We start from the raw sequence: 26,911 nt of genomic DNA, 5'->3' as shown, positions 1-26,911 counted from the left end.
GACTAATGACTAGGCCCTACACCCCAGGTTGTAGACTAATGACTAGGCCCTACACCCCAGGTTGTAGACTAATGACTAGGCCCTACACCCCAGGTTGTAGACTAATGACTAGGCCCTACACCCCAGGTTGTAGACTGATGACTAGGCCCTACACCCCAGGTTGTAGACTAATGATTAGGCCCTACACCCCAGGTTGTAGACTAATGATTAGGCCCTACACCCCAGGTTGTAGACTAATGACTAGGTCCTACACCCCAGGTTGTAGACTAATGACTAGGCCCTACACCCCAGGTTGTAGACTAATGACTAGGCCCTACACCCCAGGTTGTAGACTAATGACTAGGCCCTACACCCCAGGTTGTAGACTAATGACTAGGCCCTACAGCCCAGGTTGTAGACTAATGATTAGGCCCTACACCCCAGGTTTGCAGTGCACATTCAGTTGTCACACTTTTATTTCTTTGTGATGGTCTTAGCTACTATAATATATATTATATATAATATATATATTTTTATTCCACAGAGACACCCCGGGAATAAGACAGAACGACAATGGGTCTGTTTGATAAACTAGCTGGCTGGTTGGGGCTGAAGAAGAAGGAAGTGAATGTTCTGTGTCTGGGATTGGACAACAGCGGCAAGACCACCATCATCAACCAACTGAAACCATCCAATGTAAGTCTACACTGGTAGCCTGGATCAATTAAGCCTACTTACTTAATGATCTAGGATGAGAATGAGTTAGTGGTTTGCTGTGATATAGACACTTTATGATTAGAGTAAGTCAGTATAGTAACTGGTTTTCAGAGGATAAGGATTCCATCTCCTGAAGAGGGATGGTGGAGAGAGGAACAAGGAGACACCGCAGGGAGAGAGGTAGAGAGGAGGAGGAGATGGAGAGAGGTAGAGAAGAGAAGCAGGAGAGAGAGAGGAGGAGATGGAGGGAGAGAGAGGAGGAGATGGAGAGAGAGAGGATGAGATGGAGGGAGAGAGAGAGAGAGAGAGGAGGAGCTGGAGAGAAAGAGGAGGAGATGGAGGGAGAGAGAGAGGTGGAGATGGAGAGAGGAGGAGATGGAGAGAGAGAGGAGGAGATGGAGGGAGAGAGGAGGAGATGGAGGGAGAGAGAGGAGGAGATGGAGAGAGAGAGGATGAGATGGAGGGAGAGAGAGAGAGGAGGAGATGGAGGGAGAGAGAGAGGATGAGATGGAGGGAGAGAGAGAGAGGAGGAGATGGAGGGAGGGAGAGAGGAGGAGATGGGGAGAGAGAGATAGGAGGAGGAGATGGAGGGAGAGAGGAGATGGAGGGAGAGAGGAGGAGATGGAGAGAGAGAGAGATGAGGAGATGGAGAGAGAGAGGAGGAGATGGAGAGAGAGGAGGAGATGGAGAGAGAGAGAGAAGAGGAGATGGAGGGAGAGAGGAGATGGAGGGAGAGAGGAGGAGATGGAGGGAGAGAGGAGGAGATGGAGAGAGAGAGAGAGATGAGGAGATGGAGAGAGAGAGGAGGAGATGGAGAGAGAGAGGAGGAGATGGAGGGAGAGAGGAGGTGGAGATGGAGGGAGGGAGGGAGAGGATGGAGGTGGAGATAAAGGTGGAGATGAAGAAATGTTGCTACAGGAAGTGAGGTCATGGATGGAGGATCTGTAAGAGGCCATGCAACAAAGAATTATTGAATTGTTGATTCACATTTGCTGTCCTGCTCTTCTTGTTAATTAGCTCAACTTGTCTTCCTAAAGCCTGTCTGAAGACAGTTTCAAATGGCCCTCTCTACTGTTGTATTACAAAGGTACAGGTGGTGGACCAATGAACAGAATCACCTGGATGAATGAAGGTCAACAGTATGACGATGCTCCGGTCCTAACTGCAGGAGGAGTCGCCCAATAGTCTTCTTCTATTCCCTATTCCCTAACTTGTTAGCATGTTTATCTATCCCTGATGTCCCTCAACGCTGGTCTTCTTCTTCTTCTCTCTCTGCATCAACCACTTCCTGTCCACTCCAAACGTCTTGGAGGTCTTCTATCCCTGATGTCCCTCAACGCTGGTCTTCTTCTTCTCTCTCTCTGCATCAACCACTTCCTGTCCACTCCAAACGTCTTGGAGGTCTTCTATCCCTGATGTCCCTCATCCCTGGTCTTCTTCTTCTTCTTTCTCTGCATCAACCACTTCCTGTCCACTCCAAACGTCTTGGAGGTCATCTATCCCTGATATCCCTCAACCCTGGTCTTCTTCTTCTTCTCTCTCTGCATCAACCACTTCCTGTCCACTCCAAACGTCTTGGAGGTCATCTATCCCTGATATCCCTCAACCCTGGTCTTCTTCTTCTTCTCTCTCTGCATCAACCACTTCCTGTCCACTCCAAATGTCTTGGAGGTCATCTATCTCTGATATCCCTCAACCCTGGTCTTCTTCTCTCTCTCTGCATCAACCACTTCCTGTCCACTCCAAATGTCTTGGAGGTCATCTATCTCTGATATCCCTCAACCCTGGTCTTCTTCTCTCTCTCTGCACCAACCACTTCCTGTCCACTCCAAATGTCTTGGAGGTCATCTATCCCTGATATCCCTCAACCCTGGTCTTCTTCTCTCTCTCTGCATCAACCACTTCCTGTCCACTCCAAACGTCTTGGAGGTCATCTATCCCTGATATCCCTCATCCCTGGTCTTCTTCTCTCTCTCTGCATCAACCACTTCCTGTCCACTCCAAATGTCTTGGAGGTCATCTATCTCTGATATCCCTCAACCCTGGTCTTCTTCTCTCTCTCTGCACCAACCACTTCCTGTCCACTCCAAACGTCTTGGAGACAGTCCAGAGGTTCCTAGTTGTTCCTGATGGTTTCTGATCTTGGTAAAGGCACCATGGCTCGATACACAACTGTAGTTTTTAAATATGAACCAAAAAAAACGATGTGTAACAATGGAAGGTGAATTTAACAGTAAAATAAAACATTTATTTAATAATTCCTGAAATCTATTATCTTGTTGTAGGTCACTAAGTTATGTTGCCGCTTTGGAAATTGGCCACTGGTGGGAACTGACACATAATTGTCAATAACATAATAATACTTAATAACTTAATAATACTTAATAACTTAATAATACTCAATAACTTTTTAATAATACTTAATAACTTAATAATACTCAATAACTTAATAATACTTAATAACTTAATACTACTCAATAACTTAATAATACTTAATAACTTAATAATACTCAATAACTTAATAATACTCAATAACTTAATAATACTTAATAACTTAATAATTCTCAATAACTTAATAATACTCAATAACTTAATAATACTTAAACGTAATGGTGTACAATCAGCTACGGAACGACCAGATTAATTAATAGAAACATTAAACAGCAGAAATTGTTTTTTTTCCCTCTTGAACTGAAGTGGCCTTAATCAGTACGGTTACCCCAATCTATTCCTGTGTAATTAACCACTCCTAATCTATTCCTGTGTAATTAACCACTACTAATCTATTCCTGTGTAATTAACCACTACTAATCTATTCCTGTGTAATTAACCACTACTAATTAACGACTACTAATCTATTCCTGTGTAATTAACCACTACTAATCTATTCCTGTGTAATTAACCACTACTAATCTATTCCTGTGTAATTAACCACTACTAATCTATTCCTCTGTAATTAACCACTACTTTTTATTAATTTATTAATATATATTTTTATTTAACCAGATCGGCCAGTTGAGAACAAGTTCTCATTTACAATTGCGACCCTGACCGAGATAAAGCAAAGCAAGGCACCAGATACAACACAGAGTTACACATGGAATAAAACAAACATACAGTCAATAATACAGTAGAAAAAAATCTATATACAGTGTGTGCAAATGTAGTAAGATTAGAGAGGTAAGGCAATAAATAGGCCATAGTGGCGAAGTAATTACAATTTAGCAATTAAACACTGGACTGAATGGTAAATGTGCAAGTAGCGATACTGGGGTGCAAAGGAGCAACAAAAAAAAACAATATGGGGATGAGGTATTTGGATGAGGTATTTACAGATGGGCTATGTACAGGTACAGTGATCTGTAAGCTGCTCTGACAGCTGATGGTTAAAGTTAGTGAGGGAGATGTGAGTCTCCAACTTCAGTGATTTTTGCAATTGCCCAGTCATTGGCACCAGAGAACTGGAAGGAAAGGTGACCAAAGGAGGAATTGGCTTTGGGGGCGGCCAGTGAGATATACCTGCTGGGAGCACGTGCTACGGGTGGGTGTTGTTATGGTGACCAGTGAGCTGAGATAAGGCGGAGCTTTACCTAGCAGAGACTTGTAGATGACCTGGAGCCAGTGGGTTTGGCGACGAATATGAAGCGAGGGCCAGCCAATGAGAGCATACAGGTCGCAGTGGTGGGTAGTATATGGAGCTTTGGTGACGAAACGGATGGCACTGTGATAGACTGCATCCAATTAGCTGAGTAGAATATTGGAAGCTATTTTGTAAATGACATCGCCGAAGTCAAGGATTGGTAGGATGGTCAGTTTTACGAGGTTATGTTTGGCAGCATGAGTTTTTTTTTTTTTTTTTTTTTTTTACCTTTATTTAACCAGGCAAGTCAGTTAAAACCTCTTACCTCTACCTGGGACGCTTGCGTCCCAACTAGAGCTCTGGAAATGCAAATGCGCTACGCTAAATGCTAATAGTATTAGTTAAAACTCAAAAGTTCATTAAAATACACATGCAGGGTATCAAATTAAAGCTACACTCGTTGTGAATCCAGGCAACAAGTCAGATTTTTAAAATGCTTTTCGGCGACAGCATGAGAAGCTATTATCTGATAGCATGCACCAATACACTACAACAGAAAAGCACAGCAGGGGACGTAAACAAAATAATTAGCATTTCGGCGTTACACAAACCGCACAATAAAATAGAAAACAGTCATTACCTTTCACCATCTTCTTTGTTGGCACTCCTAGATGTCCAATAAACACTATTGGGTCTTTATTTCGATTAAATCGGGCCATATAAAGCCAAGATATCGTTATATGTAGACTGTGTGATAAACGAAAAAACAGCGATTTCACAACGTAACGTCATTTTTTAAAATTCAAAAAGTAGACGATAAACTTTCACAAAACACTTCGAAATACGTTTGTAATGCTACTTTAGGTATTAGTAAACGTTAATAAGCGATAAAAATCATCCGTAGGCGATGTACATATCATTAGCTGTCGTCTTGGAAAAAATTTCAGGAGAGAGCTCTTCCGGAATGATCTGGGCGGAGACCGGAGGTACGTCGTGCCCCTCTTTCGGTTCAACCAAGAATCAAAGAGGATTAAATTCACAAGATACTCGACTACATGGGGATGCTGTGGGAGTTGAATGCTCGGTCTTATCTAATTCGGCTCACTGTTAACAATGGCTGGAAGTGGCGCAAGGATATTTATTTCCATTTTCTGTGATCAGGTTTTCCTGCGCTTTCCGATGTAACGCACGTTATGTAATAGCCACAGTCGTGATTTAACCAGTTTTAAAAACGTCCGAGGGTTTCCTATACACACATTCTAACCATATGAACGTACTATATTCCTGGCATGAGTAGCAGGGCGCTGAAATGTTGCGCGATTTTTAACAAAATGTTCAAAAAAGTAGAGGGTAGGAGCAACTAGTTAAGAACACATTCTTATTTTCAATGACGGTCTGGGAACAGTGGGTTAACTGCCTGTTCAGGGGCAGAACGACAGATTTGTTAGCTCGGGGGTTTGAACCCGCAACCTTCCGGTTACTAGTCCAACGCTCTAACCACTAGGCTACGCTGCCGCTAGCCTAGTGAAGGATGCTTTGTTGTGAAATAGGAAGCCAATTCTAGATTTAATTTTGGATTGGAGATGTTTAATATGAGTCTGATGGAGAGTTTACAGTCTAACCAGACACCAAGATATTTGTAGTTGTCCACATATTCTAAGTCAGAGCCGTCCAGAGTAGTGACACCAGTCTAATCTATTCCTGTGTCATGCAGGCCCAGACACAAGACATCGTCCCGACCATTGGCTTCAGCATCGAGAAGTTCAAGACATCAAGGTAATCAATAAGACAATAATGGATGACTGTACGATGGTCAGATGTTCTGAACTATACCTTGAAGGTTGTTGGGGAACGTTGTCTGAACGTTACCACTACGATGTCCTTGAATGAGTCCCAAATGGCATCCCATTTCCAATATAGTGCACTACTTTTCTCCCCAGTCTTCTAAATCCTCCACTTCTCTCAAGTCTTCTAAATCCTCCTCTCTCTCCAGTCTCCAAATCCCCCTCTTCTCTCCAGTCTTCTAAATCCTCCTCTCTCTCCAGTCTCTAAATCCTCCTCTTCTCTCCAATCATCTAAATCCTCCTCTTCTCTCCAGTCTTCTAAATCCTCCTCTTCTCTCCAGTTCTAAATCCTCTTCTTCTCTCCAGTCTTCTGTATTCTCCTCTTCTCTCCAGTCTTCTAAATCTTCCTCTTCTCTCCAGTCTTCTAAATCCTCCTCTTATGTCCAGTCTTCTAAATCATCCTCTTCTCTCCAGTCTTCTAAATCCTCCTCTTCTCTCCAGTCTCTAAATCCTCTTCTTCTCTCCAGTCTTCTAAATCCTCTTCTTCTCTCCAGTCTTCTAAATCCTCTTCTTCTCTCCAGTGTTCTAAATCCTCTTCTTCTCTCCAGTCTTCTAAATCCTCCTCTTCTCTCCAGTCTTCTATATTCTCCTCTTCTCTCCAGTCTCTAAATCCTCTTCTTCTCTCCAGTCTTCTAAATCCTCTTCTTCTCTCCAGTCTTCTAAATCCTCTTCTTCTCTCCAGTTCTAAATCCTCCTCTTCTCTCCAGTGTTCTAAATCCTCTTCTTCTCTCCAGTCTTCTAAATCCTCCTCTTCTCTCCAGCCTTCTAAATCCTCCTCTTCTCTCCAGTCTTCTAAATCCTCCTCTTATGTCCAGTCTTCTAAATCCTCCTCTTCTCACCAGTCTTCTAAATCCTCCTCTTCTCTCCAGTCTTCTAAATCCTCCTCTTCTCTCCAGTCTCCAAATCCTCCTCTTCTCTCCAGTCTTCTAAATCCTCCTCTCTCTCCAGTCTCTAAATCCTCCTCTCTCTCCAGTCTCCAAATCCTCCTCTTCTCTCCAGTCTCCAAATCCTCCTCTTCTCTCCAGTGTTCTAAATCCTCCTCTCTCTCCAGTTCTAAATCCTCCTCTTCTCTCCAGTCTTCTAAATCCTCCTCTTCTCTCCAGTCTTCTAAATCCTCCTCTTCTCTCCAGTCTTCTAAATCCTCCTCTTCTCACCAGTCTTCTAAATCCTCCTCTTCTCACCAGTCTTCTAAATCCTCCTCTTCTCTCCAGTCTCCAAATCCTCCTCTTCTCTCCAGTCTTCTAAATCCTCCTCTCTCTCCAGTCTCTAAATCCTCCTCTCTCTCCAGTCTCCAAATCCTCCTCTTCTCTCCAGTCTCCAAATCCTCCTCTTCTCTCCAGTGTTCTAAATCCTCCTCTCTCTCCAGTTCTAAATCCTCCTCTTCTCTCCAGTCTTCTAAATCCTCCTCTTCTCTCCAGTCTTCTAAATCCTCCTCTTCTCTCCAGTCTTCTAAATCCTCCTCTTCTCTCCAGTCTCCAAATCCTCCTCTTCTCTCCAGTCTTCTAAATCCTCCTCTTCTCTCCAGTCTTCTATATTGTCCTCTTCTCTCCAGTCTTCTAAATCCTCCTCTTCTCTCCAGTCTTCTAAATCCTCCTCTCTCTCCAGTCTCTAAATCCTCCTCTCTCTCCAGTCTTCTAAATCCTCCTCTCTCTCCAGTTCTAAATCCTCCTCTTCTCTCCAGTCTTCTAAATCCTCTTCTTCTCACCAGTCTTCTAAATCCTCCTCTTCTCTCCAGTCTCTCCTTCACAGTGTTCGACATGTCTGGCCAAGGGCGATACAGAAACCTCTGGGAACATTACTACAAGTGAGTCTGTTCAGACACACACACACACACACACACACACACACACGGTAGGTAGTACTGACAGTGAATCATGTTGACCCTTGCCCCCTCTCTCCCACCAGGGAGGGTCAAGCCATCATCTTTGTGGTGGACAGTGGAGACAAGTTGAGGATGGTGGTCGCTAAAGAGGAACTGGACACCCTCCTGAACCACCCAGGTGAATCATCTTCCTCCTTATACACTCCTGAACCACCCAGGTGAATCATCTTCCTCATTATACACTCCTGAACCACCCAGGTGAATCATCTTCCTCATTATACACTCCTGAACCACCCAGGTGAATCATCTTCCTCATTATACACTCCTGAACCACCCAGGTGAATCATCTTCCTCATTATACACTCCTGAACCACCCAGGTGAATCATCTTCCTCATTATACACTCCTGAACCACCCAGGTGAATCATCTTCCTCATTATACACTCCTGAACCACCCAGGTGAATCATCTTCCTCATTATACACTCCTGAACCACCCAGGTGAATCATCCTCCTCCTAGTCTTTTTAACGTAATGTAACGTAATGTCCCTTTACCTCCACAGTTAACGCCACAGTTAACGCCTGGTCTTTTTAACGTAATGTCCCTTTATCTCCACAGTTAAACGCCTGGTCTTTTTAACGTAATGTCCCTTTATCTCCACAGTTAACGCCTGGTCTTTTTAACGTAATGTCCCTTTATCTCCACAGTTAAACGCCTGGTCTTTTTAACGTAATGTCCCTTTATCTCCACAGTTAAACGCCTGGTCTTTTTAACGTAATGTCCCTTTATCTCCACAGTTAAACGCCTGGTCTTTTTAACGTAATGTCCCTTTATCTCCACAGCTAACGCCTGGTCTTTTTAACGTAATGTCCCTTTATCTCCACAGTTAACGCCTGGTCTTTTTAACGTAATGACCCTTTATCTCCACAGTGAAACGCCTGGTCTTTTTAACGTAATGTCCCTTTATCTCCACAGTTAAACGCCTGGTCTTTTTAACGTAATGTCCCTTTATCTCCACAGTTAACGCCTGGTCTTTTTAACGTAATGTCCCTTTACCTCCACAGTTAACGCCTGGTCTTTTTAACGTAATGTCCCTTTATCTCCACAGTTAACGCCTGGTCTTTTTAACGTAATGTCCCTTTATCTCCACAGCTAACGCCTGGTCTTTTTAACGTAATGTCCCTTTATCTCCACAGCTAACGCCTGGTCTTTTTAACGTAATGTCCCTTTACCTCCACAGTTAAACGCCTGGTCTTTTTAACATAATGTCCCTTTATCTCCACAGTTAAACGCCTGGTCTTTTTAACGTAATGTCCCTTTACCTCCACAGTTAAACGCCTGGTCTTTTTAACGTAATGTCCCTTTATCTCCACAGTCAACGCCTGGTCTTTTTAACGTAATGTCCCTTTATCTCCACAGTTAAACGCCTGATCTTTTTAACGTAATGTCCCTTTATCTCCACAGTCAACGCCTGGTCTATTTAACGTAATGTCCCTTTATCTCCACAGTCAACGCCTGGTCTATTTAACGTAATGTCCCTTTATCTCCACAGTTAAACGCCTGGTCTTTTTAACGTAATGTCCCTTTATCTCCACAGTTAACGCCTGGTATTTTGTTGTGTTGATCTGTAGATTAACACTGTTATACCCACATGGTCCCTATCAAGGGCACAGCTATTAACCACAGACTGTACAGTACCTGAGAGACCTTACAAATAATTGTATGTGTTGTCATTTAACAAAAAGCATTATTTACTATTGGGGGGTATTAGGGGGTATTGTGTGAAGGTCAGTGACCTCCCCCCTAAAAATCGGAATTGATTCCATTTTAAATTCCACCCTGTAACACAACTTTCTGAATGTTTGTGTCCCTGATTCTAAGCACCGACAGATCCCCCTGATTCTAACCTTGTCTCTGTGGATGTAAAGCACCACCTGATTCTAACCTTGTCTCTGTAGATGTAAAGCACCGCCTGATTCTAACCTTGTCTCTGTAGATGTAAAGCACCGCCTGATTCTAACTGTGTCTCTGTAGATGTAAAGCACCCCCTGATTCTAACCTTGTCTCTGTAGATGTAAAGCACCGCCTGATTCTAACCTTGTCTCTGTAGATGTAAAGCACCGCCTGATTCTAACCTTGTCTCTGTAGACGTATAGCACCGCCTGATTCTAACCTTGTCTCTGTGGATGTAAAGCACCACCTGATTATAACCTTGTCTCTGTGGATGTAAAGCACCGCCTGATTCTAACCTTGTCTCTGTAGATGTAAAGCACCGCCTGATTCTAACCTTGTCTCTGTGGATGTAAAGCACCCCCTGATTCTAACTTTGTCTCTGTAGATGTAAAGCACCGCCTGATTCTAACCTTGTCTCTGTAGATGTAAAACACCGCCTGATTCTAACCTTGTCTCTGTAGATGTAAAGCACCGACAGATCCCCCTGATTCTAACCTTGTCTCTGTAGACATATAGCACCGCCTGATTCTAACCTTGTCTCTGTAGACATATAGCACCGCCTGATTCTAACCTTGTCTCTGTAGATGTAAAGCACCGGCAGATCCCCCTGATTCTAACCTTGTCTCTGTAGATGTAAAGCACCGCCTGATTCTAACCTTGTCTCTGTAGACGTAAAGCACTGCCTGATTCTAACCTTGTCTCTGTAGACGTAAATCACCCCCTGATTCTAACCTTGTCTCTGTAGATGTAAAGCACCGGCAGATCCCCCTGATTCTAACCTTGTCTCTGTAGATGTAAAGCACCCCCTGATTCTAACCTTGTCTCTTAGATGTAAAGCACCACCTGATTCTAACTGTGTCTCTGTAGATGTAAAGCACCCCCTGATTCTAACCTTGTCTCTGTAGATGTAAAGCACCGCCTGATTCTAACCTTGTCTCTGTAGATGTAAAGCACCGCCTGATTCTAACCTTGTCTCTGTAGACGTATAGCACCGCCTGATTCTAACCTTGTCTCTGTGGATGTAAAGCACCACCTGATTCTAACCTTGTCTCTGTAGATGTAAAGCACCGCCTGATTCTAACCTTGTCTCTGTGGATGTAAAGCACCCCCTGATTCTAACTTTGTCTCTGTAGATGTAAAGCACCGCCTGATTCTAACCTTGTCTCTGTAGATGTAAAACACCGCCTGATTCTAACCTTGTCTCTGTAGATGTAAAGCACCGACAGATCCCCCTGATTCTAACCTTGTCTCTGTAGACATATAGCACCGCCTGATTCTAACCTTGTCTCTGTAGACATATAGCACCGCCTGATTCTAACCTTGTCTCTGTAGATGTAAAGCACCGGCAGATCCCCCTGATTCTAACCTTGTCTCTGTAGATGTAAAGCACCGCCTGATTCTAACCTTGTCTCTGTAGACGTAAAGCACCGCCTGATTCTAACCTTGTCTCTGTAGACGTAAATCACCCCCTGATTCTAACCTTGTCTCTGTAGATGTAATGCACCGGCAGATCCCCCTGATTCTAACCTTGTCTCTGTAGATGTAAAGCACCCCCTGATTCTAACCTTGTCTCTGTAGATGTAAAGCACCACCTGATTCTAACCTTGTCTCTGTAGACGTTTATAGCACCCCCTGATTCTAACCATGTCTCTGTGACGTATAGCACCCCTGATTCTAACCTTGTCTCTGTAGATGTAAAGCACCCCCTGATTCTAACCTTGTCTCTGTAGATGTAAAGCACCCCCTGATTCTAACCTTGTCTCTGTGGATGTAAAGCACCGCCTGATTCTAACCTTGTCTCTGTGGATGTAAAGCACCGCCTGATTCTAACCTTGTCTCTGTAGATGTAAAGCACCCCCTGATTCTAACCTTGTCTCTGTAGATGTAAAGCACCGTCTGATTCTAACCTTGTCTCTGTAGATGTAAAGCACCGCCGGATCCCCCTGCTGTTCTTTGCCAACAAGATGGACGTGAGAGACGCCCTGTCTTCAGTCAAGGTCTCCCAGCTCCTCTGTCTGGAGAACATCAAGGACAAGCCCTGGCACATCTGGTAGATTACTGCACCTGTACATAGCCCACCTATAATTTAGCCCAAACAACTACCTCTTTCCCAACTGTATTTATTTATTTTGCTCCTTTGCACCCCATTATTTTTATTTCTACTTTGCACATTCTTCCACTGCAAATCTACCATTCCAGTGTTTTACTTGCTATATTGTATTTACTTTGCCACCTTGGCCTTTTTGATGCCTTTACCTCCCTTATCTCACCTCATTTGCTCACATCTTATATAGACTTATTTTTCTACTGTATTATTGACTGTATGTTTGTTTTACTCCATGTGTAACTCTGTGTCGTTGTATCTGTCGAACTGCTTTGCTTTATCTTGGTCAGGGTCGAAGTTGTAAATGAGAACTTGTTCTCAACTAGCCTACCTGGTTAAATAAAGGTGTTCTCAACTTGCCTACCTGGTTAAATAAAGGTGTTCTCAACTTGCCTCCCTGGTTAAATAAAGGTGTTCTCAACTGGCCTACCTGGTTAAATAAAGGTGTTCTCAACTGGCCTACCTGGTTAAATAAAGGTGTTCTCAACTGGCCTACCTGGTTAAATAAAGGTGTTCTCAACTGGCCTACCTGGTTAAATAAAGGTGTTCTCAACTGGCCTACCTGGTTAAATAAAGGTGTTCTCAACTGGCCCTACCTGGTTAAATAAAGGTGTTCTCAACTGGCCTACCTGGTTAAATAAAGGTGTTCTCAACTGGCCCTACCTGGTTAAATAAAGGTGTTCTCAACTGGCCCTACCTGGTTAAATAAAGGTGTTCTCAACTGGCCCTACCTGGTTAAATAAAGGTGTTCTCAACTGGCCCTACCTGGTTAAATAAAGGTGTTCTCAACTGGCCTACCTGGTTAAATAAAGGTGTTCTCAACTGGCCTACCTGGTTAAATAAAGGTGATATATATATATATATATATATATATATATATATATATATATATATATTTAAAGATAGATGAGTTCTAAAACACCCAGAATCCTTGTTGGCATATTTCATGTTTCTAGACCAGCACCACTACGATTCAGTCCGTTACAGCGCATTAGATTTCATCGGGTCTGTTTTTTAGTCCAACCTCCAGAACAGGCCTTTTTGGTTATATGACAAAACGTTGCCTTTTCTAATCGTTGTTGAACCGTTTGGTTTTCACTGACCTGCTCTCTTTTGTGTCTGTTTCAGTGCCAGCGATGCTGTGAAAGGAGAAGGTTTACCTGAAGGCGTTGATTGGCTGCAAGGTGCGGCAAACTCTCTCTCTCTCTCGTGGTTTCAGCACGTGTTTGATTTGATTTTTCTCCAAAGTTATGTGATATGTAGAAACTAATAGCTTCATTTAAAATTAAATTAAATTATTTCCATTTGACTTCCGTCTGTAGATGAAATGTCACTGTGAGTATTTGACGTCATTAGTGTTTAGTGTAGTAGACTGGCAGTAGAACCCCATAATGAACCTCTAGTCCACGTCATTAGTGTAGTAGACTGGCAGTAGAACCCCATAATGAACCTCTAGTCCACGTCATTAGTGTTTAGTGTAGTAGACTGGCAGTAGAACCCCATAATGAACCTCTAGTCCACGTCATTAGTGTAGTAGACTGGCAGTAGAACCCCATAATGAACCTCTAGTCCACGTCATTAGTGTTTAGTGTAGTAGACTGGCAGTAGAACCCCATAATGAACCTCTAGTCCATGTCATTAGTGTAGTAGACTGACAGTAGAACCCCATAATGAACCTCTAGTCCACGTCATTAGTGTTTAGTGTAGTAGACTGGCAGTAGAACCCCATAATGAACCTCTAGTCCACGTCATTAGTGTTTAGTGTAGTAGACTGGCAGTAGAACCCCATAATGAACCTCTAGTCCACGTCATTAGTGTAGTAGACTGGCAGTAGAACCCCATAATGAACCTCTAGTCCACGTCATTAGTGTTTAGTGTAGTAGACTGGCAGTAGAACCCCATAATGAACCTCTAGTCCACGTCATTAGTGTTTAGTGTAGTAGACTGGCAGTAGAACCCCATAATGAACCTCTAGTCCACGTCATTAGTGTAGTAGACTGGCAGTAGAACCCCATAATGAACCTCTAGTCCACGTCATTAGTGTTCAGTGTAGTAGACTGGCAGTAGAACCCCATAATGAACCTCTAGTCCACGTCATTAGTGTTTAGTGTAGTAGACTGGCAGTAGAACCCCATAATGAACCTCTAGTCCACGTCATTAGTGTTTAGTGTAGTAGACTGGCAGTAGAACCCCATAATGAACCTCTAGTCCACGTCATTAGTGTAGTAGACTGGCAGTAGAACCCCATAATGAACCTCTAGTCCATGTCATTAGTGTAGTAGACTGGCAGTAGAACCCCATAATGAACCTCTAGTCCACGTCATTAGTGTAGTAGACTGGCAGTAGAACCCCATTATGAACCTTTAGTCCACGTCATTATTGTTTAGTGTAGTAGACTGGCAGTAGAACCCCATAATGAACCTCTAGTCCACGTCATTAGTGTAGTAGATTGGCAGTAGAACCCCATAATGAACCTCTAGTCCACGTCATTAGTGTAGTAGACTGGCGGTAGAACCCCATAATGAACCTCTAGTCCACGTCATTAGTGTTTAGTGTAGTAGACTGGCAGTAGAACCCCATAATGAACCTCTAGTCCACGTCATTAGTGTTTAGTGTAGTAGACTGGCAGTAGAACCCCATAATGAACCTCTAGTCCACGTCATTAGTGTTTAGTGTAGTAGACTGGCAGTAGAACCCCATAATGAACCTCTAGTCCACGTCATTAGTGTAGTAGACTGGCAGTAGAACCCCATAATGAACCTCTAGTCCACGTCATTAGTGTTTAGTGTAGTAGACTGGCAGTAGAACCCCATAATGAACCTCTAGTCCACGTCATTAGTGTTTAGTGTAGTAGACTGGCAGTAGAACCCCATAATGAACCTCTAGTCCACGTCATTAGTGTAGTAGACTGGCAGTAGAACCCCATAATGAACCTCTAGTCCACGTCATTAGTGTTCAGTGTAGTAGACTGGCAGTAGAACCCCATAATGAACCTCTAGTCCACGTCATTAGTGTTTAGTGTAGTAGACTGGCAGTAGAACCCCATAATGAACCTCTAGTCCACGTCATTAGTGTTTAGTGTAGTAGACTGGCAGTAGAACCCCATAATGAACCTCTAGTCCACGTCATTAGTGTAGTAGACTGGCAGTAGAACCCCATAATGAACCTCTAGTCCATGTCATTAGTGTAGTAGACTGGCAGTAGAACCCCATAATGAACCTCTAGTCCACGTCATTAGTGTAGTAGACTGGCAGTAGAACCCCATTATGAACCTTAGTCCACGTCATTATTGTTTAGTGTAGTAGACTGGCAGTAGAACCCCATAATGAACCTCTAGTCCACGTCATTAGTGTAGTAGATTGGCAGTAGAACCCCATAATGAACCTCTAGTCCACGTCATTAGTGTAGTAGACTGGCGGTAGAACCCCATAATGAACCTCTAGTCCACGTCATTAGTGTTTAGTGTAGTAGACTGGCAGTAGAACCCCATAATGAACCTCTAGTCCACGTCATTAGTGTTTAGTGTAGTAGACTGGCAGTAGAACCCCATAATGAACCTCTAGTCCACGTCATTAGTGTAGTAGACTGGCAGTAGAACCCCATAATGAACCTCTAGTCCACGTCATTAGTGTTCAGTGTAGTAGACTGGCAGTAGAACCCCATAATGAACCTCTAGTCCACGTCATTAGTGTTTAGTGTAGTAGACTGGCAGTAGAACCCCATAATGAACCTCTAGTCCACGTCATTAGTGTTTAGTGTAGTAGACTGGCAGTAGAACCCCATAATGAACCTCTAGTCCACGTCATTAGTGTAGTAGACTGGCAGTAGAACCCCATAATGAACCTCTAGTCCATGTCATTAGTGTAGTAGACTGGCAGTAGAACCCCATAATGAACCTCTAGTCCACGTCATTAGTGTAGTAGACTGGCAGTAGAACCCCATTATGAACCTTTAGTCCACGTCATTATTGTTTAGTGTAGTAGACTGGCAGTAGAACCCCATAATGAACCTCTAGTCCACGTCATTAGTGTAGTAGATTGGCAGTAGAACCCCATAATGAACCTCTAGTCCACGTCATTAGTGTAGTAGACTGGCGGTAGAACCCCATAATGAACCTCTAGTCCACGTCATTAGTGTTTAGTGTAGTAGACTGGCAGTAGAACCCCATAATGAACCTCTAGTCCACGTCATTAGTGTTTAGTGTAGTAGACTGGCAGTAGAACCCCATAATGAACCTCTAGTCCACGTCATTAGTGTTTAGTGTAGTAGACTGGCAGTAGAACCCCATAATGAACCTCTAGTCCACGTCATTAGTGTAGTAGACTGGCAGTAGAACCCCATAATGAACCTCTAGTCCACGTCATTAGTGTTTAGTGTAGTAGACTGGCAGTAGAACCCCATAATGAACCTCTAGTCCACGTCATTAGTGTTTAGTGTAGTAGACTGGCAGTAGAACCCCATAATGAACCTCTAGTCCACGTCATTAGTGTAGTAGACTGGCAGTAGAACCCCATAATGAACCTCTAGTCCACGTCATTAGTGTTCAGTGTAGTAGACTGGCAGTAGAACCCCATAATGAACCTCTAGTCCACGTCATTAGTGTTTAGTGTAGTAGACTGGCAGTAGAACCCCATAATGAACCTCTAGTCCACGTCATTAGTGTTTAGTGTAGTAGACTGGCAGTAGAACCCCATAATGAACCTCTAGTCCACGTCATTAGTGTAGTAGACTGGCAGTAGAACCCCATAATGAACCTCTAGTCCATGTCATTAGTGTAGTAGACTGGCAGTAGAACCCCATAATGAACCTCTAGTCCACGTCATTAGTGTAGTAGACTGGCAGTAGAACCCCATTATGAACCTTTAGTCCACGTCATTATTGTTTAGTGTAGTAGACTGGCAGTAGAACCCCATAATGAACCTCTAGTCCACGTCATTAGTGTAGTAGATTGGCAGTAGAACCCCATAATGAACCTCTAGTCCACGTCATTAGTGTAGTAGACTGGCGGTAGAACCCCATAATGAACCTCTAGTCCACGTCATTAGTGTTTAGTGTAGTAGACTGGCAGTAGAACCCCATAATGAACCTCTAGTCCACGTCATTAGTGTTTAGTGTAGTAGACTGGCAGTAGAACCCCATAATGAACCTCTAGTCCACGTCATTAGTGTTTAGTGTAGTAGACTGGCAGTAGAACCCCATAATGAACCTCTAGTCCACGTCATTAGTGTAGTAGACTGGCAGTAGAACCCCATAATGAACCTCTAGTCCACGTCATTAGTGTTTAGTGTAGTAGACTGGCAGTAGAACCCCATAATGAACCTCTAGTCCACGTCATTAGTGTTTAGTGTAGTAGACTGGCAGTAGAACCCCATAATGAACCTCTAGTCCACGTCATTAGTGTAGTAGACTGGCAGTAGAACCCCATAATGAACCTCTAGTCCACGTCATTAGTGTTTAGTGTAGTAGACTGGCAGTAGAACCCCATAATGAACCTCTAGTCCACGTCATTAGTGTTTAGTGTAGTAGACTGGCAGTAGAACCCCATAATGAACCTCTAGTCCACGTCATTAGTGTAGTAGACTGGCAGTAGAACCCCATAATGAACCTCTAGTCCACGTCATTAGTGTTCAGTGTAGTAGACTGGCAGTAGAACCCCATAATGAACCTCTAGTCCACGTCATTAGTGTTTAGTGTAGTAGACCCGCAGTAGAACCCCATAATGAACCTCTAGTCCACGTCATTAGTGTTTAGTGTAGTAGACTGGCAGTAGAACCCCATAATGAACCTCTAGTCCACGTCATTAGTGTAGTAGACTGGCAGTAGAACCCCATAATGAACCTCTAGTCCATGTCATTAGTGTAGTAGACTGGCAGTAGAACCCCATAATGAACCTCTAGTCCACGTCATTAGTGTAGTAGACTGGCAGTAGAACCCCATTATGAACCTTTAGTCCACGTCATTATTGTTTAGTGTAGTAGACTGGCAGTAGAACCCCATAATGAACCTCTAGTCCACGTCATTAGTGTAGTAGATTGGCAGTAGAACCCCATAATGAACCTCTAGTCCACGTCATTAGTGTAGTAGACTGGCGGTAGAACCCCATAATGAACCTCTAGTCCACGTCATTAGTGTTTAGTGTAGTAGACTGGCAGTAGAACCCCATAATGAACCTCTAGTCCACGTCATTAGTGTTTAGTGTAGTAGACTGGCAGTAGAACCCCATAATGAACCTCTAGTCCACGTCATTAGTGTTTAGTGTAGTAGACTGGCAGTAGAACCCCATAATGAACCTCTAGTCCACGTCATTAGTGTTTAGTGTAGTAGACTGGCAGTAGAACCCCATAATGAACCTCTAGTCCACGTCATTAGTGTAGTAGACTGGCAGTAGAACCCCATAATGAACCTCTAGTCCATGTCATTAGTGTAGTAGACTGGCAGTAGAACCCCATAATGAACCTCTAGTCCACGTCATTAGTGTAGTAGACTGGCAGTAGAACCCCATTATGAACCTTTAGTCCACGTCATTATTGTTTAGTGTAGTAGACTGGCAGTAGAACCCCATAATGAACCTCTAGTCCACGTCATTAGTGTAGTAGATTGGCAGTAGAACCCCATAATGAACCTCTAGTCCACGTCATTAGTGTAGTAGACTGGCGGTAGAACCCCATAATGAACCTCTAGTCCACGTCATTAGTGTTTAGTGTAGTAGACTGGCAGTAGAACCCCATAATGAACCTCTAGTCCACATCATTAGTGTTTAGTGTAGTAGACTGGCAGTAGAACCCCATAATGAACCTCTAGTCCACGTCATTAGTGTTTAGTGTAGTAGACTGGCAGTAGAACCCCATAATGAACCTCTAGTCCACGTCATTAGTGTAGTAGACTGGCAGTAGAACCCCATAATGAACCTCTAGTCCACGTCATTAGTGTTTAGTGTAGTAGACTGGCAGTAGAACCCCATAATGAACCTCTAGTCCACGTCATTAGTGTTTAGTGTAGTAGACTGGCAGTAGAACCCCATAATGAACCTCTAGTCCACGTCATTAGTGTAGTAGACTGGCAGTAGAACCCCATAATGAACCTCTAGTCCACGTCATTAGTGTTTAGTGTAGTAGACTGGCAGTAGAACCCCATAATGAACCTCTAGTCCACGTCATTAGTGTTTAGTGTAGTAGACTGGCAGTAGAACCCCATAATGAACCTCTAGTCCACGTCATTAGTGTAGTAGACTGGCAGTAGAACCCCATAATGAACCTCTAGTCCACGTCATTAGTGTTCAGTGTAGTAGACTGGCAGTAGAACCCCATAATGAACCTCTAGTCCACGTCATTAGTGTTTAGTGTAGTAGACTGGCAGTAGAACCCCATAATGAACCTCTAGTCCACGTCATTAGTGTTTAGTGTAGTAGACTGGCAGTAGAACCCCATAATGAACCTCTAGTCCACGTCATTAGTGTAGTAGACTGGCAGTAGAACCCCATAATGAACCTCTAGTCCATGTCATTAGTGTAGTAGACTGGCAGTAGAACCCCATAATGAACCTCTAGTCCACGTCATTAGTGTAGTAGACTGGCAGTAGAACCCCATTATGAACCTTTAGTCCACGTCATTATTGTTTAGTGTAGTAGACTGGCAGTAGAACCCCATAATGAACCTCTAGTCCACGTCATTAGTGTAGTAGATTGGCAGTAGAACCCCATAATGAACCTCTAGTCCACGTCATTAGTGTAGTAGACTGGCGGTAGAACCCCATAATGAACCTCTAGTCCACGTCATTAGTGTTTAGTGTAGTAGACTGGCAGTAGAACCCCATAATGAACCTCTAGTCCACGTCATTAGTGTTTAGTGTAGTAGACTGGCAGTAGAACCCCATAATGAACCTCTAGTCCACGTCATTAGTGTAGTAGACTGGCAGTAGAACCCCATAATGAACCTCTAGTCCACGTCATTAGTGTTCAGTGTAGTAGACTGGCAGTAGAACCCCATAATGAACCTCTAGTCCACGTCATTAGTGTTTAGTGTAGTAGACTGGCAGTAGAACCCCATAATGAACCTCTAGTCCACGTCATTAGTGTTTAGTGTAGTAGACTGGCAGTAGAACCCCATAATGAACCTCTAGTCCACGTCATTAGTGTAGTAGACTGGCAGTAGAACCCCATAATGAACCTCTAGTCCATGTCATTAGTGTAGTAGACTGGCAGTAGAACCCCATAATGAACCTCTAGTCCACGTCATTAGTGTAGTAGACTGGCAGTAGAACCCCATTATGAACCTTTAGTCCACGTCATTATTGTTTAGTGTAGTAGACTGGCAGTAGAACCCCATAATGAACCTCTAGTCCACGTCATTAGTGTAGTAGATTGGCAGTAGAACCCCATAATGAACCTCTAGTCCACGTCATTAGTGTAGTAGACTGGCGGTAGAACCCCATAATGAACCTCTAGTCCACGTCATTAGTGTTTAGTGTAGTAGACTGGCAGTAGAACCCCATAATGAACCTCTAGTCCACGTCATTAGTGTTTAGTGTAGTAGACTGGCAGTAGAACCCCATAATGAACCTCTAGTCCACGTCATTAGTGTTTAGTGTAGTAGACTGGCAGTAGAACCCCATAATGAACCTCTAGTCCACGTCATTAGTGTAGTAGACTGGCAGTAGAACCCCATAATGAACCTCTAGTCCACGTCATTAGTGTTTAGTGTAGTAGACTGGCAGTAGAACCCCATAATGAACCTCTAGTCCACGTCATTAGTGTTTAGTGTAGTAGACTGGCAGTAGAACCCCATAATGAACCTCTAGTCCACGTCATTAGTGTAGTAGACTGGCAGTAGAACCCCATAATGAACCTCTAGTCCACGTCATTAGTGTTCAGTGTAGTAGACTGGCAGTAGAACCCCATAATGAACCTCTAGTCCACGTCATTAGTGTTTAGTGTAGTAGACTGGCAGTAGAACCCCATAATGAACCTCTAGTCCACGTCATTAGTGTTTAGTGTAGTAGACTGGCAGTAGAACCCCATAATGAACCTCTAGTCCACGTCATTAGTGTAGTAGACTGGCAGTAGAACCCCATAATGAACCTCTAGTCCATGTCATTAGTGTAGTAGACTGGCAGTAGAACCCCATAATGAACCTCTAGTCCACGTCATTAGTGTAGTAGACTGGCAGTAGAACCCCATTATGAACCTTTAGTCCACGTCATTATTGTTTAGTGTAGTAGACTGGCAGTAGAACCCCATAATGAACCTCTAGTCCACGTCATTAGTGTAGTAGATTGGCAGTAGAACCCCATAATGAACCTCTAGTCCACGTCATTAGTGTAGTAGACTGGCGGTAGAACCCCATAATGAACCTCTAGTCCACGTCATTAGTGTTTAGTGTAGTAGACTGGCAGTAGAACCCCATAATGAACCTCTAGTCCACGTCATTAGTGTTTAGTGTAGTAGACTGGCAGTAGAACCCCATAATGAACCTCTAGTCCACGTCATTAGTGTTTAGTGTAGTAGACTCGCAGTAGAACCCCATAATGAACCTCTAGTCCACGTCATTAGTGTAGTAGACTGGCAGTAGAACCCCATAATGAACCTCTAGTCCACGTCATTAGTGTTTAGTGTAGTAGACTGGCAGTAGAACCCCATAATGAACCTCTAGTCCACGTCATTAGTGTTTAGTGTAGTAGACTGGCAGTAGAACCCCATAATGAACCTCTAGTCCACGTCATTAGTGTAGTAGACTGGCAGTAGAACCCCATAATGAACCTCTAGTCCACGTCATTAGTGTTTAGTGTAGTAGACTGGCAGTAGAACCCCATAATGAACCTCTAGTCCACGTCATTAGTGTTTAGTGTAGTAGACTGGCAGTAGAACCCCATAATGAACCTCTAGTCCACGTCATTAGTGTAGTAGACTGGCAGTAGAACCCCATAATGAACCTCTAGTCCACGTCATTAGTGTTCAGTGTAGTAGACTGGCAGTAGAACCCCATAATGAACCTCTAGTCCACGTCATTAGTGTTTAGTGTAGTAGACCCGCAGTAGAACCCCATAATGAACCTCTAGTCCACGTCATTAGTGTTTAGTGTAGTAGACTGGCAGTAGAACCCCATAATGAACCTCTAGTCCACGTCATTAGTGTAGTAGACTGGCAGTAGAACCCCATAATGAACCTCTAGTCCATGTCATTAGTGTAGTAGACTGGCAGTAGAACCCCATAATGAACCTCTAGTCCACGTCATTAGTGTAGTAGACTGGCAGTAGAACCCCATTATGAACCTTTAGTCCACGTCATTATTGTTTAGTGTAGTAGACTGGCAGTAGAACCCCATAATGAACCTCTAGTCCACGTCATTAGTGTAGTAGATTGGCAGTAGAACCCCATAATGAACCTCTAGTCCACGTCATTAGTGTAGTAGACTGGCGGTAGAACCCCATAATGAACCTCTAGTCCACGTCATTAGTGTTTAGTGTAGTAGACTGGCAGTAGAACCCCATAATGAACCTCTAGTCCACGTCATTAGTGTTTAGTGTAGTAGACTGGCAGTAGAACCCCATAATGAACCTCTAGTCCACGTCATTAGTGTTTAGTGTAGTAGACTGGCAGTAGAACCCCATAATGAACCTCTAGTCCACGTCATTAGTGTTTAGTGTAGTAGACTGGCAGTAGAACCCCATAATGAACCTCTAGTCCACGTCATTAGTGTAGTAGACTGGCAGTAGAACCCCATAATGAACCTCTAGTCCATGTCATTAGTGTAGTAGACTGGCAGTAGAACCCCATAATGAACCTCTAGTCCACGTCATTAGTGTAGTAGACTGGCAGTAGAACCCCATTATGAACCTTTAGTCCACGTCATTATTGTTTAGTGTAGTAGACTGGCAGTAGAACCCCATAATGAACCTCTAGTCCACGTCATTAGTGTAGTAGATTGGCAGTAGAACCCCATAATGAACCTCTAGTCCACGTCATTAGTGTAGTAGACTGGCGGTAGAACCCCATAATGAACCTCTAGTCCACGTCATTAGTGTTTAGTGTAGTAGACTGGCAGTAGAACCCCATAATGAACCTCTAGTCCACATCATTAGTGTTTAGTGTAGTAGACTGGCAGTAGAACCCCATAATGAACCTCTAGTCCACGTCATTAGTGTTTAGTGTAGTAGACTGGCAGTAGAACCCCATAATGAACCTCTAGTCCACGTCATTAGTGTAGTAGACTGGCAGTAGAACCCCATAATGAACCTCTAGTCCACGTCATTAGTGTTTAGTGTAGTAGACTGGCAGTAGAACCCCATAATGAACCTCTAGTCCACGTCATTAGTGTTTAGTGTAGTAGACTGGCAGTAGAACCCCATAATGAACCTCTAGTCCACGTCATTAGTGTAGTAGACTGGCAGTAGAACCCCATAATGAACCTCTAGTCCACGTCATTAGTGTTTAGTGTAGTAGACTGGCAGTAGAACCCCATAATGAACCTCTAGTCCACGTCATTAGTGTTTAGTGTAGTAGACTGGCAGTAGAACCCCATAATGAACCTCTAGTCCACGTCATTAGTGTAGTAGACTGGCAGTAGAACCCCATAATGAACCTCTAGTCCACGTCATTAGTGTTCAGTGTAGTAGACTGGCAGTAGAACCCCATAATGAACCTCTAGTCCACGTCATTAGTGTTTAGTGTAGTAGACCCGCAGTAGAACCCCATAATGAACCTCTAGTCCACGTCATTAGTGTTTAGTGTAGTAGACTGGCAGTAGAACCCCATAATGAACCTCTAGTCCACGTCATTAGTGTAGTAGACTGGCAGTAGAACCCCATAATGAACCTCTAGTCCATGTCATTAGTGTAGTAGACTGGCAGTAGAACCCCATAATGAACCTCTAGTCCACGTCATTAGTGTAGTAGACTGGCAGTAGAACCCCATTATGAACCTTTAGTCCACGTCATTATTGTTTAGTGTAGTAGACTGGCAGTAGAACCCCATAATGAACCTCTAGTCCACGTCATTAGTGTAGTAGATTGGCAGTAGAACCCCATAATGAACCTCTAGTCCACGTCATTAGTGTAGTAGACTGGCGGTAGAACCCCATAATGAACCTCTAGTCCACGTCATTAGTGTTTAGTGTAGTAGACTGGCAGTAGAACCCCATAATGAACCTCTAGTCCACGTCATTAGTGTTTAGTGTAGTAGACTGGCAGTAGAACCCCATAATGAACCTCTAGTCCACGTCATTAGTGTTTAGTGTAGTAGACTGGCAGTAGAACCCCATAATGAACCTCTAGTCCACGTCATTAGTGTAGTAGACTGGCAGTAGAACCCCATAATGAACCTCTAGTCCACGTCATTAGTGTTTAGTGTAGTAGACTGGCAGTAGAACCCCATAATGAACCTCTAGTCCACGTCATTAGTGTTTAGTGTAGTAGACTGGCAGTAGAACCCCATAATGAACCTCTAGTCCACGTCATTAGTGTAGTAGACTGGCAGTAGAACCCCATAATGAACCTCTAGTCCATGTCATTAGTGTAGTAGACTGGCAGTAGAACCCCATAATGAACCTCTAGTCCACGTCATTAGTGTAGTAGACTGGCAGTAGAACCCCATTATGAACCTTTAGTCCACGTCATTATTGTTTAGTGTAGTAGACTGGCAGTAGAACCCCATAATGAACCTCTAGTCCACGTCATTAGTGTAGTAGATTGGCAGTAGAACCCCATAATGAACCTCTAGTCCACGTCATTAGTGTAGTAGACTGGCGGTAGAACCCCATAATGAACCTCTAGTCCACGTCATTAGTGTTTAGTGTAGTAGACTGGCAGTAGAACCCCATAATGAACCTCTAGTCCACGTCATTAGTGTTCAGTGCAGTAGACTGGCAGTAGAACCCCATAATGAACCTCTAGTCCACGTCATTCGTGTTTAGTGTAGCATACTGGCAGTAGAACCCCATAATGAACCTCTAGTCCACGTCATTAGTGTTTAGTGTAGTAGACTGGCAGTAGAACCCCATAATGAACCTCTAGTCCACGTCATTAGTGTTTAGTGTAGTAGACTGGCAGTAGAACCCCATAATGAACCTCTAGTCCACGTCATTAGTGTAGTAGACTGGCAGTAGAACCCCATAATGAACCTCTAGTCCATGTCATTAGTGTAGTAGACTGGCAGTAGAACCCCATAATGAACCTCTAGTCCACGTCATTAGTGTAGTAGACTGGCAGTAGAACCCCATAATGAACCTCTAGTCCATGTCATTAGTGTAGTAGACTGGCAGTAGAACCCCATAATGAACCTCTAGTCCACGTCATTAGTGTAGTAGACTGGCAGTAGAACCCCATAATGAACCTTTAGTCCACGTCATTAGTGTTTAGTGTAGTAGACTGGCAGTAGAACCCCATAATGAACCTCTAGTCCACGTCATTAGTGTTCAGTGTAGTAGACTGGCAGTAGAACCCCATAATGAACCTCTAGTCCACGTCATTAGTGTTTAGTGTAGTAGACTGGCAGTAGAACCCCATAATGAACCTCTAGTCCACGTCATTAGTGTTTAGTGTAGTAGACTGGCAGTAGAACCCCATAATGAACCTCTAGTCCACGTCATTAGTGTAGTAGACTGGCAGTAGAACCCCTTAATGAACCTCTAGTCCACGTCATTAGTGTTCAGTGTAGTAGACTGGCAGTAGAACCCCATAATGAACCTCTAGTCCACGTCATTAGTGTTTAGTGTAGTAGACTGGCAGTAGAACCCCATAATGAACCTCTAGTCCACGTCATTAGTGTTTAGTGTAGTAGACTGGCAGTAGAACCCCATAATGAACCTCTAGTCCACGTCATTAGTGTTCAGTGTAGTAGACTGGCAGTAGAACCCCATAATGAACCTCTAGTCCACGTCATTAGTGTTTAGTGTAGTAGACTGGCAGTAGAACCCCATAATGAACCTCTAGTCCACGTCATTAGTGTTTAGTGTAGTAGACTGGCAGTAGAACCCCATAATGAACCTCTAGTCCACGTCATTAGTGTAGTAGACTGGCAGTAGAACCCCTTAATGAACCTCTAGTCCACGTCATTAGTGTTCAGTGTAGTAGACTGGCAGTAGAACCCCATAATGAACCTCTAGTCCACGTCATTAGTGTTTAGTGTAGTAGACTGGCAGTAGAACCCCATAATGAACCTCTAGTCATGGTCACCTTTCTCCCTTTGTCACGTGTCTCTAGATCCCTATAAACCTCCCACCTGTTCATAGGTCTTCTTATGACCTCTTATAACCCTCCCCTTCTTAGAGAACAATTTGAGATCTGATTGTTCCTCTGTTTTTTGTTGTTGCCCCCCCAATACAGATCAAATCAGAACGATGAGAACCTGAGAGGTTGAGAGAACGACGATGGGGAGGGGGGTGAGAAGGGGGGAAATGCCATCGTCTGGGTGGCGTCATGGCAACACTGGAGTCCCTCGGCCGTTGACCCCCCCCCCCCAATACAGATCAAATCAGAACGATGAGAACCTGAGAGGTTGAGAGAACGACGATGGGGAGGGGGGTGAGAAGGGGGAAATGCCATCGTCTGGGTGGCGTCATGGCAACACTGGAGTCCTCGGCCGTTGACCCCCCCAATGGTGTAAATTCTCAACATGACTCCTACCACCATCCAACCATACACACACACACACACACACACACGCCTCAGAAGAGTTGGAGCCAGCTATGACCTCCGACCTTTAAAGAACAAGCAGTCTGGATGGAGGACTAGCCTTTCCAACGGCCCCTGGAAATAGATAGTCTTTTCTTCAGATCATTCACACATCTTCCCACCAGTTTCTCTGTTCACCCTCATTTCAAATGACCCAATAAACCAGTTTTAAAAGGAGTATTGTTTTGTATTGGACTGATATTCTACAGTAATGTTTTGACTGATATATTACAGTAATGTTATGGACTG

The 26,911-nt window shown here is 43.7% G+C and overlaps 1 protein-coding gene across 1 annotated transcript; it reads left to right on the top strand.

Annotated features, from left to right (window-relative positions):
* The first annotated feature begins 534 nt into the window (after positions 1-534).
* On the top strand, positions 535-26,462 carry LOC135573080 (ADP-ribosylation factor-like protein 6). Its single transcript, XM_065022098.1, has 7 exons — positions 535-675; positions 5,991-6,052; positions 7,856-7,924; positions 8,026-8,120; positions 11,815-11,944; positions 13,127-13,182; positions 26,315-26,462. Exons 1-7 carry the CDS (start codon positions 553-555, stop codon positions 26,338-26,340), a joined length of 561 nt encoding a protein of 186 aa, XP_064878170.1. The 5' UTR covers positions 535-552; the 3' UTR covers positions 26,341-26,462.
* The last annotated feature ends 449 nt before the right edge of the window (positions 26,463-26,911 follow it).

This window comes from Oncorhynchus nerka, linkage group LG2 (genome assembly GCF_034236695.1).
Source record: "Oncorhynchus nerka isolate Pitt River linkage group LG2, Oner_Uvic_2.0, whole genome shotgun sequence".
Lineage (NCBI taxonomy): Eukaryota > Metazoa > Chordata > Actinopteri > Salmoniformes > Salmonidae > Oncorhynchus > Oncorhynchus nerka.
The sequence above is the reverse complement of the archived record's forward strand: the minus strand, read 5'-3'. Positions and strand labels throughout refer to the sequence as shown.